Source organism: Phyllostomus discolor, chromosome 3 (genome assembly GCF_004126475.2).
Source record: "Phyllostomus discolor isolate MPI-MPIP mPhyDis1 chromosome 3, mPhyDis1.pri.v3, whole genome shotgun sequence".
Lineage (NCBI taxonomy): Eukaryota > Metazoa > Chordata > Mammalia > Chiroptera > Phyllostomidae > Phyllostomus > Phyllostomus discolor.
In genome coordinates, this window is record NC_040905.2 from 192962019 (window position 1) to 192980404 (window position 18386).

Here is an 18386-nt window from a genome sequence, read left to right on the forward strand (position 1 = left end):
TGATGCTCCAACCAACTGAGCTACACTGGCCAGAGCCAGGCCTGTTTTTATTCTACATAGGATTCCAATGACATTGGTGGTTGCTTTATTTTCAAGTTAATAGTAGAGGACAGATATTATATGGGGAAGACAACTGCTATAATTAGGCATTACGGAAGCAATGAGAAATTGCCTTATTACAAAGAAGAAACAGGAAAAGCAGTAAGATTAAAAGTTTAGCAAAACTTCAAAAAGCTAGGTGGGTTTAGTGCTGTCTAGAACAAGGCTTAAGTCACTCTTTCTGGCAACAGAGACCTTAAGGTTGTGTTACAATATTATATTGATTACGGATTATCTTAAGGAAAATATTAAGTGGATATAATACATTTAAATTACATTTTTATATGGATTGGTGTTTTAAAATATTAATAATTTGTAGAGTATTAAATTGGCAGTTTAAAAAATTACAGAGCTAAATACAAGACTCTTAGAATAGGGGAAGGAGGAAATAAATGCTGTTACTACTTTTGAAAGTTCCTTCCCCCTACCTTGCACTAGCCACTTTTTTCCTAATGCACTCTACTGGCTCAAATGGACCCAAACGTACCAGTGCGTTGCTTTTTTGTTGTTTTATACTTGGAGCAAGCTGTTGAATTTTAATTCCCATCTTCCATCAGAACAGTTACTTTCTGTCATTAAGAAAAGTTATGAGCTAAATAGGTAGTGAGCATTGATGGGCCTTGGGAAAATGAAGAGACTCGTAACAGTATGATTTTTACCCATATATGATTGCTTTTTGTTCTGTGGGAATCTTTATGGCTGTGCTTCTAGTTCAGAAAGTACAGTGTGTGTGATTATAACTTTATTTGGCCTTTAGTTTTCTTTTTAACTGTATGCATATCTCAGAGGTTCTGTTAACATCTTTGTACTTAATACCTATCAGTTTAAATACTTTTTTTTTTTCATATTAGCTTGCTGTGAAGGTTGAAACTGTTGGCTAAAGCTAATTGAGGTTGGTAGTCAATATATGTACTCTCACTAGCTTTGAAAGAGCAACATCAGCAGTAATTCAGAGTGCTAATGTTGACTGTATGTCATTTTACAAAGTTTTTTTTCAAGTTACAAGTTTGTATTATTAGCATTGTGTTTGTAGCACCCGGTACTTAGAGCTCAGGTAATAATGTAATATTTTATCTTATTCATTATGTTGCTTTTTAATATGTTTAGCCCAAAGCAGTGACAACACCAGCACCAACAACAACTCAGCAATCAAATCCTGCCACCACAACCACAATTAGTTCCTCCACGGCACCAGCTGTGGCTCAGGTCCCAACCCCCACCCCTGCATTGGCTCCCGCTCCCACACCTGCGTCTGTCACTCCAGCATCAACAACAACATCTTCTGAGCCTGCACCTGCTAGTGCAACAAAACAGGAGAGCCCTGCAGAAAAGCCAACAGAAACACCAGTGGCTAGTAGCCCAACATCAACTGACAGGTAAGAACTGGATTCTAAAAAATTGAATCTCAGAATGTGCTCATAATTAGAATTTCATGGATGTATTTATTTTGGTTATTGTTTTTGATCAAATTAACCTTTCATATCCTAGGTTAATCCTTTTCTAAACTTTGAACTCTGGAGAAAATAGTATACTTTTGTTTAAGTTTCTATACTCCAGATTTGTTGTATACTCTGCATTTTTTTTCCTAGAGGGAAAGGGAAAGAGGATCAAAGTCATTATTCATTTTGTGTAGAAATCAAATGACCAAGAAGAATGATAAAGTTACAATATATATCGTAGCTTGACATATTAGTGTTCTACCTTTAAGTGCAGTTTCTGTGTCTGACCTAATCAACCATGTGAGGAGGTGTTTGAATCTCCTGGTTCATTGCTCACTTGGGGCCTCTTCTCAAGGAGTTGATTCCCTAACAGGACAGCGCGGGCTCAGGTAATAAAATATTTTCCCTGTGCCTGCCTCCTATACTTTGCTTTAGGCATTCTTAGACACCATCGCCTAACTTGATATTTCTCCCTTGTACAGTTAAAAATGCATTCAGCACTTTTACCTGGTGGAAGACAATCCAAAATCAGGCTAAGCTATTACAGCAAAAGGATGTTGGTCAATTCTGTATATGGGAGAGAACTTAAAAATTTAACAAATTGGTTTCCCAAACCATTTAAACATTGTAAATATAATTAAGAATGTCTGGAGTTGGTACACTGTATCTTACTTCCTTAAATGCTTTAAGCTCCTTAAAAAACTCTGTCATTTCAGAATTGACCAATACATTTTAATGTGCAGATTCTGATACCATCCATTCAGATTTCTTTATCATCACTATATGTTTTGTTTCTTCCTAGGGATATAGTTTTATTCCCCTATCCTAAGAGTCAGGATTCACTATTCAGACCTCCAGGGGTTGCATAAATGAGTTGATGGTCAGTGACCCAGAAGAGCAGACCCTGCAGTTGTTCCCATAGTTGGGCTTTGTACACCGAATATTTACTCTTACTTCCAAAGTTACGCACCACAGAGAAGACTAACACGGGAAGGGAAGGATGAGAGGTGCTCAGAAAACAAGCTGTGCCTTAGTCCCTCTATCTGTGCCATGAAACGTTTAGTGCCCTGTAAACCACAAAAGTTAGTGAGATAACTATCAGGAGATACTCGGATAGAATTTGAGGGGTGTAAGAAAGTTTGTCATCACCACTGGCTTGGCATTTTGTTATCAGGGATTTGTTTCTTAGGTCAGTTTTGTTCTTTAAAAACTATTGGAATGCAAATTCCACTCTTAATTCACTCTCTAAGATTGATAACTGACTTAGAGAAAGTGCACTTGTGCACAAGAACTGTATTGTTTGTAATTGAGGGCAGATTGTAACCAACCTAAATATTCCTTAGTAAGGTAAGGGAGTGACTTGACCTGTAACTTCCTTGTATTAGGGAACAGTGGTGATCCAGGTGCTGCAGTCAGTAGACGCATCAGCATCACTGGCAGTTGGTTTGAAATTAATTCTTAGGCTCCACCTCAGACCTTTAAATTAAAATTACCTGGAGGTGGGTCTCAGAAGTCTGTATTTTTAACAAGCTGTCTTGGTGAATTCTCAGGCTTCCTGAAGGTTGGGCAGCCTTGATGTCTAGTACCGCAGGCCAGCTAAAGTATGCAATGTATATGCACATTGAATGAATGTGGTTTCAAGGCTATGTTATCAAGTGTAAAACAGATTGCAAAACCCTATAGGTGATAACCATAAACCAAACAAAAACCACAAACAGCATTGTGTATTTTCAGTGGGTATGCATATTAATGTGTAGAAAATCAGTAGCAAAGGGACAGACAATACACTGATAAGCGGTTTCCTCTGCTGATAGTGAGGGGAGAAGTGGTGAGGTGAAATCAAGAATGAACATAGTGGCTGATGATACCTCGGTCTTAGCTGTAATGTTTAGAAAGAAATGTTAAGACAATGTGCAAAAATAGCGCAGATTATTCTATAAAAGAACAGTAATGAAGGTGACTGATCCTCCCAGACAGTAAAATGTATTTTACGTGGTAATGATTACAACAATTTAGAGTGGCTCTTACTAGAAAGACTGCTCAGTGAGAGACAGGAGTCTGGAAGCAGACCAAAATACATATCCGGACTTAATCTAAGATAAAGATAGAATTCAAGACCACTGAAATAATCTTAACCAAAAAGTCAAGGAAAGGGGAACAATGAATAAATTTGACTACAGAAAGAATTTAAATCTTGGCAACCAAACTGAAAATTCTTTAGTAAGAGCTTGATTTCGTCAATTAAATGGAATACCATGCATCTCTTGGGAAACCTTGAGGTGGTTGTGTTTGTACTGACATGGAATATTTGTTAAATAAAACACACAAAAGAGGGCACAAGTGGTTGTTGTATAGAAACTGGTGGCAGTGGTGGTCTCTGGGCAGGGGTCTCGTGCAGGAGAATTAGTTCCCAGCATATATTTCTTTTTGAAATGTTGCCTTCCATGCATGTTAGTTTTACTGTCTACAGGGTCCAGCAGAAGTAACACCTGCTTGAGTGTGGTTGGTAGGGTAATAATATGGGTGTACTAATTTATTGTTTTATTTTGAACGTTTTACCTAAAATGTCATATGGTGTGCTTGAGTATGATAGTATGTTACAGAATTACATGCTTATGATTTTGTAATAAAAGATTTTATAATAAAAAAGAGGCATTATTTGTCTAGGCCCCGTAGTTAATTAAGATACTTTAAAAATTATACCAAAGGATTATAGTAATCATATTGGATATTATGTCAGGCACTTTGCTAAGCTCTCTACCAGCAGTAACCTACATACAACATCTTGGGATACATGGATACTATTGTTGACCTTGTTGTGTTGATGAAAAAACTGAGCCTTAGAAACTAATTTATGAATTCAAATTTAAGTATTTCCCTTGCTTTCACTGTGCCACAGTGTTTTCTCACAACAAAAGTGTTCTATGTTAGTCCCTTTAAACTGGTTAACTTGCAGTTACAACTTGGATTTGTCCAAGCTTTTGTGGTCATTCTTACCTATAAAATGTAACTGAAATTCTGCTATGTAAAGAATTCCCAGGCCTTTTTAGCCTTAATGCAGTTTCCACATGTGCTGTTTATCATGTACTACTTTTGGCATTTCTCCTGTGACTTGACTTACAAATTATTTGACTTCTTGTGTAAACTCCTTTAAGGAAATAGTTGTGCATCATCTTTTTTGTGTTCCTTAAGTAGTAAGTTATCTGTGAGATGTTATTTTATATTTTTGAACATGTAAAACAATGGACTTGCAGAACAGAATGAGAACTAACATTCTCAAGCCATAAATGTTATGACTAAAGGTTTGAAGGTTTAATTTAAAAGACTGTTTAAATACTATAGCCCCATGTTTATGTTTAATTAAAATCAAAGAATCTCTTTAGAAATTAGACAGCTACTAAACTATGAAACAAGGAAGGACTTAGGACAGGAGAAGCAGCAGGAGTGAGCCAAGGCAGGGCTGTTAGCTCACTGCAAAGTCCGAGAAAAGGAGACCTTGGAGACAGGCTCAGGGAGTTAGCCCAGGACGAGCTGCTGCCACGCATTGCTCCCCTGGCTGCAAGTGTTGTGGGGTCCCTTAACATGTAGGAGATAAAAGTCTGTGGGAGAAGAGGGGGAGGAAGGTAAAGGCACAGGTGTGCTCGCAGAAGGGGGAGCACCAGTTACTAAACTTCACTGTAAATTTTACATACTTTCTGATATGTTTTTCTAAAAAACTGTTACAGTACATCAGGAGATTCTTCTCGATCAAACCTTTTTGAAGATGCAACAAGTGCACTTGGTAAGTATCTACATTGTGAGTAACCTTATAAAAGATAGGGAAGAGGTTTAAGTTTTATTTTTCTAGATCATGATAATGTGGGGTTTTTTTTAAGATTTTATTTTATTTATTTTTAGAGAGAGGGGAAGGGAGGAAGAAGCAGAGGGAGAGAAATATCGATGTGAGAGAAACATCGACCTGGGACTGAACCCACAACCCAGGCATATGCCCTCACCAGGAATCAAACCAGCAACCTTTTGCTTTGTGGGATGACTCCCAGTCAACTGGGCCACATCAGTCAGCGCATAATGTGTTAGTTTTCATGGAGTTTTTCATGGTTGCTTACAATAAAGCTGCTAAATGATTGATTTAGACAATGTTACTAAAGACTTTGTAAGTTAATGTTTTATACTTTGAATCCTTTTTTTTTTTCCAAGATTTTTTTTAATTTTCAATTACAGTTGGTATTCAATATTATATTAATTTGGGGTATACTACGTAGTGGTTAGAAATTTATATAATTTACAAAGTGATACCCCCAATAAGTCTTGTAACCACTTGGCACCACATATATTTATTACAATATTATTGACTATATTCCTTAAACTGTACTTCACTTCCCTATAACTATTTCGTAATTGCCAATTTGTGCTTCCTAATTCCTTCACTTTTCTGGCCCAGCCCTCCCATCGCTGTCCCATCTGTCAACCATCAGGTTGTTCCCTGTATCTATCAGTTGTTTCTGTCTTGTCTGTTCGCTTACTTTGTTTTTTAGATTTCACATATAAGCAAAATCGTATGGTATTTGTCTTTCTCCGTTCAACCTATTTTATTAGTACTTAGCAGAGTACATTCTAGGTCCTTTGATATGGTTTGAAATAGACATTGAACCCTTTAAATTGTACTGTTAGAGTTAAGCATACTTCTTTCCTTAAAAAAAATAATTTTTATTTTCCAAATGTGAATTTTAAAGGGATCTTAACAAAGGTTGGTCTGTGTACAGGTTTATTACAAAGTGTCTTTGAAATGCATATAAAATGTTACTAAATCCATCTCAAACTTCATCTTTATTCACCTCCAGCCTTTTAGTTTGTAGCCTTGTTAGGTTTCCATCTATACCTTGTTACTTCTATTATACTTGCCATGAAAATGCCTTTTTATTTCAACTTTTTAAAAGTATATTTTATTGATTATGCTATTACAGTTGTCCCATTTTCCCCCCCTTTGTCCTCCTCCGCCCTTCACCCCCTGTCCCTCATCATTCCCCCACATACATACTCTCCCCTCGTTCGTGTTCCCTCATTATAGGTCCTACATATAAGTTTTTTCGCTTTTTCATTTTCTACACTATTCTTAACCTCCCCCTGTCTATTCTGTACCTACCATTTGTGCTTCTTAATCCCTTACCTTTTCCCCCATTCTCCTCCCTTTACCTCCCTGCTGATAACCTTCAATGTGATCTCCATTTCTGTGATTCTTTTCTTGTTCTGGTTGTTTGCTTAGTTTGTTTTTGTTTTTTAGGTTCAGTTGTTGATAATTATGAGTTTATTGTCATTTTACTGTTCATAGTTTTGATCTTCTTTTTCTTAGATTAAGTCCCTTTAACAACATTTCATATAGTAAGGGCTTGGTGATGATGAACTCCTTTAACCTGACCTTATCTGGGAAGCACTATCTGCCCTTCCATTCTGAATGATAGCTTTGCTGGATACAGTAATCTTGGATGTAGGTCCTTGCCTTTCATGACTTGGAATACTTCTTTCCAGCCCCTTCTTGCCTGCAAGGTTGTTGTGTTTGTTTTGTTTTGTTTTTGTTTGTTTTGTTTGTTTGTTTGTTTTGAGAAATCAGCTGGTAGTCTTATAGGGAACTCCTTTGTAGGTAACTCTCCTTTTGCTGCTTTTAAGATTCTCTCCTTATCTTTAATATTGAGTAATTTAATTATGATGTGTCTTGGTGTGTTTCTCCATGGGTCCAATTTCTTTGGGACTCTGAGCTTCCTAGATTTGCATGTCTGTTTCCTTGGTCAGATTGGGGGAGTTTTCCTTCAGTGTTTATTCGAGTGAGTTTTCAGTTTCTTTCTCTTCCTCTTGTCCTTCTGGCACCCCTATCAGGTGTTGGGATGTTTAAAGTTGTCCCAGAAGTTCCTACACCTGTTCCCATTGTTTTGAATTCTGGTCTCTTCATTCTGTTCTAGTTGAATGTTTATTTCTTCCTTCTGTTCCAAATCATTGATTTGAGTCTCAGTTTCCTTCCCTTCACTGTTGGTTCCCTGTATATTTTTCTTTATTTCACTTTGCATAGCCTTCACTTTTTCCTCTATTTTGTAACCATACTCAGTCATTTCTGTGAGCATCCTGATTAATGTCTTTCCACCTTTCCTCTACACCTAGTCTGTCAAAATCCATTTCTCCCCCCATTTTTCCATTGTAACTTTTTTGGTACAGTCCTGCTATTTCTACTAATTACTGGTCTACTGGCTGACACCCTCATTCATGCCATTTGGTACTCACTGTATCGCTGGAAATGGTGGAGAGGTAGAAGACTGGGAGCAGTAGGAGGGAACAGCAGCTCCAGGGACATACAGGCTTCTGTATTCCTTGCTTAGCTGCTGCAGCAGCAGGATTACAATAGCAGCAGCATCTCGTAAGATCTTGGCTGGCCCTCTGACCTGATTGGACGTGAACTCCATGATACCCTTATTACCATTGAAAATGGCACACTGGGTTGCCCATAGCATACAGGAGCAGAATAGTTGTTTAAATAATCACCTGGATGTACCAAACCCACTCTCGTATCTTAGGAGGACTGTTTTCTAGGATTACTCTGCTATCAAATGAGTATTAGTTAGTGTCCAGTCAGGAAAACAGAAATCATTGTATTTCAAACAGAGAAAGGCTTAATCTTAGGAAATTGTTGCAGACATACTAGAAGGGCCAAAGGAGATTGATTACCCAGGTGTCAGTAAAGTGCTTTGTAGTCCCAGAGCTGGAACCAGCTGGCACTTGCCCCTGATGCTGCTGAAGCTCTGGTAATCGCCATTGCTGTGTCAGTAGACATGCGGCGATGCTGCCGAGCAGCAGCCCAGGAGTCTACTCCTGGAGCTGCTGTGGTAATGCCTTGCCTTTACATCTTTCATCTGCTAGAGTAGCCATTCCCAACTTTATGGTCTCGGGATCCAGTTACTCTTTAATCTTTCATTTACCAGTCTTTACATTGATACTCTGCTGCTTTACACTTTCTTCCTTTGGCTTCTGTGATACCACTCTTCTTGATCCATAAATCTGTTTGGTCTCAGGCTTTCTAGTTAATTATTTTTATTTTACCCAAACCTTAAATATGTGTGTGTGTTTTTCTTTTACATTTCTGCTCTACGCTTAGTTCCATTTTGAAACTATGGGAATGACAGTTACACCATATGCTATATATTGGCTTAGCCAAAAAGTCTATTACATTTTCCCTGTAGTTAGTTGTCTTTAACTTCATCTGAAACAATGTTGTTAGATTATATTGTAACAGCTGTTATATCGGCGTGTGTTAAAAACAAGCTTATCAAAATTGGTGAATTTTTGTGTGGCCATCTTAATATTGAAGATGGGAGAAAATACACATCAGTTTCAGTGTATTATGCTTTATTATCTCAAGAAAGGTAAAAATGGAACTGAAATGCAAAAAAAAATTTGTGCAGTGTATGGAAAAGGTGCTTTGACTGATGGAATGTGTCAAATTGGTTTGCAAAGTTTCTTCGTACTATTGACATTTTGGCCAAATAATTCTTTGCTGTCGGGCTGTTTTATGCATTGGAAGATGTTTAGCAGCACCCTGGCCTCTACCCACTAGACATCAGTAGTGTGAGGTAGCCCACATATTCAAAATATCCAAATCAATAGTTACTGATGAAAATTAAAAATGTGTCTTTTATTTTATGGAAAAAACATAATGGACTTTTGGCCAACCCAGTAGAATTCCCATGTACTATACTATAAGGATTCTCAAAAATTTAACTCTAGTACACATCTCCCTATGAGCTCCCAAACTCACTTTTAAAAAAAAAATGGTTCCTTTGAGAAGGCTTTTTTTTTTTTTTTCTATTTATTTTCAGAGAGAGGTGAAGGAAGGGAGAGAAACATCAGTGTGCCAGAGGTACATCATTCTGTTTCTTCTCACGCACCCCCTACTAGATGGAGACCTGGCCCAAAACCCAGGCATGTGCCCTGACTGGGAATCTAAGCAGTGACCCTTAAGTTCTCAGGTCGGAATTCAATCCACTGAACCACAGTAGCTAGGGCCCAGGCTCATTCTTAAACTGCCAACTAGAAAACCTATAACCTCCACAAATTCCTTACACATATTCAGAAACATGAAACGTTGGCATTCTTCTCCTCTTCGCAGTCATAGCCACCGCATTCATGGGTTACGTATTACCATGAGGGCAAATATCCTTCTGAGGGGTTCCAGGTGACTCCTCTATTAATCCCCATCTGATTATTCTTCTTTGTTCCCTTCCTTGCATGTATCATCATCCACCCTCTAACAAAATATTGGCATCCTCTTTTGACCCTCTGCCTCTCATGGCCTAGTGAACCTGGGAATCCTGTTGCTCCTTCTGCCCAAAGCCTGTGGAATATTTGTTTCACTGCCATTTCATCACCTTAGTATATGTTCTTACCTCACTGATACTCTTTAATTACCTGGTTCTAGCTAGTCTGTTCTCTGGCATAGTAGTCTTTCTAAAAGGTAAATCTAATGAGGTCATAGTTAGTTCATGTCATAGCTCCTAGGTGACCTAAAAGATAAAGTCAACATTCACTCTTATGACATACATAAGGTTCTTCATCCCTACTTCTGTAACCTCTTTAGCTCTGTCTTGTGTTGTCTATTGACCCTAATTTTCTTTGTACTTTTAAGATCTAAAAAGTGCCCTGGCTATTGTGGTTCAGTGGATTGAACCCTGGCCTGCAAACCAAAAGATGGCTTGTTCAATTCCCAGTCACGGTACATGCCTGGGTTGCAGGCCAGGTTCCTGGCTGGGGCCATGTGAGGGGTAACCAATCAATGTATTTCACACATCAGTTTTCTCTCCCTTCTCCTCTCTCTAGAAATAAATAAATAAAACAAATTAGAAAGTATCAGACTGCTGAGGCATTTCTTTGTGATTTTTTTATAACTTGATTAAATAGGGAGTATAATTTCGGAAGCCATAGCATAATGACTAGGCGTGGGGGCTCTGGTCCGACAGCCTGTGTCTGTGTCTCTGCACCATGACTTCCCAGCCGCTGATACAGGGTCACACACTCTCTGCACCGGAGCCTCATCTTTAAAGGAGAGGAAAAGAAACTTTCTCACAGAACTACTGCCTGTTAAAATAGTATAGTTCTGATACTTAACCAGTCTTAATTTTGGTTGTTTTTTGTTGTTGTTGTTTTTATATATTTTATTGATTATGCTATTACAGTTGTCCCATTTTCCCCCTTCACTTCCCTCCACCCTGCCCACCCCCTCCCACCCACATTCCCCCCCTTTAGTTCATGTCCATGTGTCATAAGTTCTTTTAGCTTCTACATTTCCCACACCATTCCTGCCCTCCCCCTGTCTATTTTTTACCTACTGTCTATACTACTTATTCTCTGTACCTGTTCCCCTTCTCTCCTCCTCCCACTCCCCTGTTGCTAACCCTTCATGTGATCTCCATTTCTGTCGTTCTGTTCCTGTTCTAGTTGTTTGCTGAGTTTGTTTTTGTTTTTGGTATGGTTGTCAATAACTGTGAGTTTGATGTCTTTTTTTACTGTTCATGTTTTTATCTTCTTTTTCTTAGATAAGTCCCTTTAACATTTCATATAATAAGGTCTTGCTGATGATGAACTCCTTTAACTTGGCCTTATCTGAGAAGCGCTTTATCTGCCCTTCCATTCTAAAGGAAAGCTTGGATGTAGGTCCTTTTCATGACTTGGAATACTTCTTTCCAGCCTCTTCTTACCTGCAAGGTCTCTTTTGAGAAATCAGCTGACAGTCTGATGGGAACTCATTTGTAGGTAACTGTCCCCTTATCTCTTGCTGCTTCTAGGATTCTCTCCTTCATTTTTACCTTGGCTAATGTAATTATGATGTGCCTTGGCGTGTTCCTCCTTGGTCCAACCTCTTTGGGACTCTCTGAGCTTCCTGGACTTCCTGGAAGTCTGTTTCCTTTGCCAGGTTTTTGAAGTTCTCCTTTATTATTTGTTCAAATAAGTTTTCCACTTGTTGCTCTTCCCCTTCTCCTTCTGGTATCCCTATAATTCAGATGTTGGAACATATAAAGATGTCCTGGAGGTTCCTAAGCCTCTCCTCATTTTTTTGAATTCTTGTTTCTTCATTCTTTTCTGTTTGGTTGTTTCTTTCTTCCTTCTGGTCCACTCCATTGATTTGAAACCCAGTTTTCTTTCCATCACTATTGGTTCCCTGTGCATTTTTCTTCATTTCATTTATTGTAGCCTTCATTTGTTCATCTAATTTGCAACCAAAATCAACCAATTCTGTGAGCATCCTGATCACCAGTGCTTTGAACTGTGCATGATAGATTGGCTATCTCTTGGTCACTTAAAAGTATTGGCTGCGGAGCTTTGATTTGTTCTGTTTGAGCCCTTTTTGGGGGGGCGGGGGTCTGGTCGTACCTGTTAACGTATTGAGGGAAGGAGCCTTAGGTGTTCACCAGGGCAGGGCAACCCAGTCACTGGGTTGTGACATTGTATGTGGGGGCAGGGTCTGAGAGGGAACAATGGCCCTTGCTCCACTCTCTCTAGGACTTCAGTACCCTCTGCCGCTTCCCACAAGCAGATTGGGCCCTTCTGGTGCTGGCTCCCGGGCGGGTGGGCTTGTGTACATTCTAGGACTCTGTGGGTCTCCCCAAGGAACTCTCTTGTGAGGCTGGGAATCTCTCCTGGCAGCTCAATCCCCACAAGTGCTTTTAGGCTTTATTTCCCAGCACTAGGTCCCTGGATTACGCGGTCTGTGTTGCTGCCCCATTTTCACCTGGTTTGTCTGCGCGAGAATGTGTGACTGCGGACAGCCAGCTAGCTGCCTTGCGCACCTCACTGGGTCTGCTCGTTGCCTCCCGCGCCCAGGGTCTGCCACCGGGTCTGTCAGCTGCCCCTGTTAATTTTGTTTTTATGGATGCTGATTTTTGTGTCTGGGTATGAGATTACCAAAAATACTTCAGTGGCTTTGTGTCAGCATTATATCAGTGATAATTTAAAAAGTAGAAATATTTTAAAGTTTTTCATAGAATGGTGAAGGAAAAATCATTACCCTAAACAAACTTTCAAACACCACATTTGCTTAGTGATAATTAGTTTTTTAAATTGTACTTTCCTAACTATTACATACCTTTATTTAAAATTCCACAGAAGAAAAAAAGCCATTCAACTGATGAATGTCATCTAGGTGTCAGGGAAACAGTGATGCAAAATAATATAGTCCCTTGTACCTGCATTCAGATGAAGGTGGAGGGAAATGTGAAATATATTGCAAATCATGATAAATGATACGTTAAAAACTAGTAGCGTTCATAAAGAAAAACAGAAGGCACTTTGTAATTAGGCAATACCTCACTGAGACTGTACCATTTAAATCAAGGACTGTAGCATGCAAAGGAACTGGTCATCACAGAGGCTGGGTGTACGTAAAGGTTCTGGGGCAGGAGGAGGAGGAGTTGTGAAGTACGCTGGAGAAGATCATTGTGGTTGGAGCGTCGTGTGTGGAGGATTGTTGAGGGTTGGGAGCCCGAAATGAGATGAGGTTTTCTTTTTTTAAAGCTTTCTTTGACAACTGCCTAAAGAATTAATTGTAGGCTGGGGAGCAGGAGAGGAGGAAGGAAGTTTTAATCTAGACCAGCAATTATTCTGGACTGGTCTTAAGTGAAGGCAGTGGAAGAAGAACTGGATGAGTTCAGGATGTAATTTAGAGCTAGGACCTACCAGATTCGCTAATAGATTAGATATGGAGGCAGGGGAAAGGGAATCGAAATCACCAAGGTTTTCTGATTCGAGTACTTGGATTGGATATTGGTGCCATTTTCTGAAATGGCAGAGCCCTGGCTGGGTGGCTCAGTAGATCAGAGCATCATCACACATACCAAGAGGTTTCAGGTTCAATTCTTGAGTGGCACATACGTAGATTGCAGGTTTTATCCCCCAGTCAGTGTGCAAATGGGAGATAACCAATTGGTGTTGCTCTGTCTCCCTGTCCCTCCCTTCCTCTCTTTCCCTAAAATCATTAATTAAAAAAATTTCTTCTGGTGATATTAAAAAAGAAGGAGAAGAAATGAAGATGGCAGATAATGGTGGGACACATTTGAGGGGAGAATCTTTAGAAATCCAAAGTCATATTGGTGCTGGGTTAGGAGTGGAACGGGAGGAAGTGGCCACAGCATGCAGACATCTAGGGCTGTTAAAGGAACAATGCAGACAAATGGACCAGTTCTTGAAAGAGAATTGGGATGTGGTCAAGGGAGGCAGGTTTTTGTTCTTAGGATGACATTCAAGGACACAGTTAACTGCTGACCAAGGTAATTAAGTGGAGGGGGGGGTGTGGGAAATGGACAAAGTAGGCAATAACTAAAACACCCAGTTCTTTGAGGAGACAAGAAAGGAAATGGTACCCAGAACACAAGTGGAAGAAAAGATAGTTTACATGAGGTAAAAGCGACTTACTGTGTCTGGGTCATTCTACCAGCTTTGTATGGTATGTGAAATTTTAACTTTATAACTAACCTCCTTTCCCCCTCTGCTTTGATAATAAAAGGTGTTAAAGGAAAAACAGCTTGTTATGGCAGAGTTGATTGCTTGAAATGCTCTTCTTATTATCAAAAGTCATTTCATCTGTCTCTTCTTCCAGGTTGCCTTCCCTGACCTGCTAAATAAATCTGTCCTGTATTTGTGCTACATTTGTACCTGATATTTTTATTGTCATCATTAAACATACTATATTAGTTTTCTATTGCTACTGTAATAAGTTACCACGCACTTAGCAGTGTAAAACAAGACAGATTATTACCTAACAGTACTGCATGTTAGAAGTCTGACCCCGGGCTCACTGGGCAAAAGTCAAGGTACTAAATTACTGGGCTAAAATCAGGGCTGCGTTCCTTCTCTTCTGGAGACTCAAGGGGAGGATCTGTTCCAGGTTCTTTGCAGCTTGTAGAGGCTGCCCACACTCCTTGGCTCATGGCCCCTGCTCCATCATCATCAAAGGAGCATAGCACCCCTGACCATGCTTTTGTCCTCACTTCCTTACATCTGTTTCTCTGACCCTCTTAATTCGTTCCCCTCTTACTTTAAAGGGCCCTTGTGGTTACATTGGGCTCACTCATAATCCAGGGTAATTTCCCTATTTTAGCTGATTAGCAACCTTAATTCCTTTTTGCCAGGTAACCTAACATACTTGTGGGTTCCAGGGATTGGGGGGGGGGGGCATTATTCTGCCTACCATGTATATGTTGTGGTTTATACTGTTAATTCATCTTCATATTTCTAGCACTGTAGTGTTTGAAACATTGTATACATTCAATAAGGATGTGCAAAATGTTGAGTCGTTAAATGTTCCCTTTCTTTTCCCTCCCCCCACCCCTGTAGTGACTGGTCAGTCTTATGAAAATATGGTAACTGAGATCATGTCAATGGGCTATGAACGAGAGCAAGTAATTGCCGCCCTGAGAGCCAGTTTCAACAACCCTGACAGAGCAGTGGAGTACCTTTTAATGGTGAGAACCATTTTACTTTCTTCATTGCACTTTAAGACCAACATCCCAAAGAAACAATGATTTTAAAGGAATAATAACAATTCTCAGTAGAATAATAGTATATGCTAGATAATTTGCATAATGCTTTCATTTTCTTAGTATGTTAACATTTTGTGTTGATAAAATACCTGTCCTGAAAAATTTCGATACAATTTTTAATTACTGAACAGCGTGGCTGACTGAGGTATACAACTGGCTCTTCTTTCGGAGCAGACCCCTCTGCCCCTCTGATGTCCTCGGGCTGATGGCTTGTGTTGGGGGCACGGGCACGTACGGGTTTGTTTGTTTCTGTGTAATCTAACATTTTAGTAGCTTTATTGACTGCCAGCATAATTTTGAATATACTATTTAGAGCAAAAGTTTTAAGTTAGAAGCCTAACCTAAATTTTATTTGACTTATACTCTAAATTTTTATAATTAATTGACGTTTCTTTTTCACTGGGAGATTTAACTTAAAATTTTCAGATAATCTGGTTTATCTGGACAGATCCCAGATAACTTGACCTTATCTGAGAAGCACTTTATCTGCCCTTCCATTCTAAATGAGAGCTTTGCTGGATAGAGCAATCTGGGATGTAGGTCCTTGTCTTTCATGACTTGGAATATTTCTTTCCAGCCCCTTCTTGCCTGTAAGGTCTCTTTGGAGAAATCAGCTGACAGTCTGATGGGAACTCCTTTGTTAGGTTACTGTCCCCTTACCTCTTGCTGCTTCTAGGATTCTCTCCTTCGTTTTTACCTTGGCTAATGTAATTATGATGTGCCTTGGTGTGTTTCTTCTTGGGTCCAACTTCTTTGGGGCTCTCTGAGCTTGTTGGATTCCTTGGAAGACTGTTCCCTTTGCCAGATTGGGGAAGTTCTCCTTTATTATTTGTTCAAATACATGCTCAATCTGTTGCTTTTCCCCTTCCGATTCTGGTACCCCTATAATTCGGGTATTGGAACGTTTAAAGGTGTCTTGGATGCTCTTAATCTTTTCCTCAATTTTTTGAATTCTTATTTCATCATGCTTTCCTGCTTGGTTGATTCTATCTTCCTTCTGGTCCACTGTATTGTCTTGAGACTCATATTCCTTCCTTTCACTATTGGCTCTCCTCCGCGTGTCTTCCTGCATCTGTTTTATGGTACTCTGCATTCTTTCATCTAAATTTCGTCCAAAATCCACCAGTTCCGTGAGCTTTCTGATCACCAGTGTTTTGAACTGCGCATCTGATAGATTGGCTAATTCCTGGTCGCTCAAAAGGATGAGTCCTGGGGGACTGATTTGCTCTGTTGAAAACATGGTTTTTTTTTCCCCCTGTCTCTCCTTTTTTTTTTTTTTTCCGGTCTGTTTGCTCTTGTTACGGTGGGGGGCGGAGCCTTAGGTGCTCACCAGGGCTGGGCACCCCGGTCGCTAGGTTGTGTCGTTTATGTGGGGGCGGGGCGGGAGAAAACAATGGCAGTAGTTCCGTTCCCCTGGACTCAGACCCTTGTCTGGGCTTCTGGGCCGTGAGTTCTGCCCTGGTCCACAATCGCTGCCCCTCTGGGTCTGCCAGCCGCAGCTTGCGTACTCAGGGATCACCGCTGCCTTGTTACGCGCTTGATGGCTTTGCCCGATGGCTTTTGCGCCGATTTCGCGCCAAACCTTCCCCCGACTTCCGCGCGCGCCGCCGACCGGAGCCAGCCCCTCGCCCGCCGGCTCGTCCTCTCCTACCCGTCCGGATGAACGCGTCTACTTCAGCTTCTTGGCTGCCCGACTTCCATTCAGATAAATCCTCTGCCGGATCTGGGTGTTATTCTGATAGTAAATTATTGTTGTAAATTATTGGTTTTCTAATCTTGGTTGTACGAGGAGGTATGGTGCGACCACCTATTCCTCCATCTTGCCGGAAGTCTCGAATTGCAAAATTCATTTACTGTATTTTGCCATGTATAATACACACTTGTGTGTTTGGCCCAAACTTTCAGGGAAAAAATCTTTTAATTTCTTAATTCAATTTTTTATTTGTTCATATTTAAATACTTATTTTTTATATTATAAAAGAATTTTTGCATTAATTTTCATACATATTATAGTCTAAGAAATTTTAGTTAATAAGTATTTACAAGAACAGATACAGAGGTAAATCAGGTACTACCTGTATACAATGTGCATCCTTATTTTTTCCTCAAAAATTTGGGCAAGAAAGTGCACATTATACATGGCAAAATACAGTATACCTTAGATCTATACTGTCTGGTAAGGTAGCTATTAAGTACAAGTAGCTATTTTAATAAAAGAAAGTAAGTTAAAATTTTAGTTTCTGAGTAACATTAGCCACATTTCAAGTTATCGGTAGCTACATGCGGCTAATGGGTATTTTATTGGACAGCATGACTATAGAATATTTCCATCATCATGGGAAGTTCTCTTGGACAGTGTTGCATTGTATTGGGTTGGCCAAAGATTCATTAGGTTTTTTCCATATGATGGTTCTAGTAGCACTTATTTGTCTTTAACTTCATTTAAAACAATGCTGTTAGATTGTATTGTGACTGTTGTCATATCAGTGTGCATTTTAAAAAATACTTATCAAAATTGGTGAATTTTTGTGTAGCCATTTTAATATTGAAGATGGAAGAAAATAAGCAACATTTTCAGCATAGTATGCTTTATTCTTTTAAGAAAGGTAAAAACGCAGCTGAAACTCAAAAAAAGATTTGTGCTGTGTATGGAGAAGGTGCTGCAACTGATCAAAGGTATTAAAAGTGGTTTGCGAAGTTTCATTCTGGAGATTTTTTGCTGGACAATGCTCCATGGCTATGTAGACCAGTGCAAGTTGATAGTGATCAGATTGAGACATTAATTGAGAATAATCAACATTATACCACATGGGAGATAGCCAATATACTCAAACTCTCTAAATCAAGTATTGAAAAATCACTTGCACCAGCTCTGTTATGTTAATCACTGTGATGTTTGGGTTCCACATAAGGGGGGGGGGACCTGGACCATATTTGTGCATGCGCTTCTCTACTAAAACAAAATGAAAATGTTCCATTTTTTAAAACAAATTATGACAGGTGATGAAAAATGGATACTTTACAATACTGTGGAACGGAAGAGGTCATAAGGCAAGCAAAGATCACCACCAGCCACACCAAAGGCCAGTCTTCATCCATAGAAGGCAGTGTGGTGCATATGGTGGGATCGGAAGGGAGTTCTCTATCATGAGCTCCTTCCGGAAAACCAAACAGTTAGTTCCAATAACTGCTACTCCCAATTAGACCACTGAAAGCAGCACTGGACAAAAAGCGTCTGGAATTAGTCAGCAGAAAGCGCATATTCTCCCATCAGGAT

At 39.6% G+C, this 18386-nt stretch overlaps 1 protein-coding gene across 1 annotated transcript in view; it reads left to right on the forward strand.

Moving 5' to 3' along the window:
• Positions 1 to 18386, forward strand: part of RAD23B (RAD23 homolog B, nucleotide excision repair protein) — a 52621-nt gene that overhangs the window by 24043 nt on the left and 10192 nt on the right. The window contains exons 4-6 of the mRNA XM_028511082.2: positions 1207 to 1475; positions 5264 to 5319; positions 14904 to 15031. Coding sequence (XP_028366883.1) covers positions 1207 to 1475; positions 5264 to 5319; positions 14904 to 15031 — 453 coding nt within the window. The remainder of the gene's footprint in view (positions 1 to 1206; positions 1476 to 5263; positions 5320 to 14903; positions 15032 to 18386) is intronic.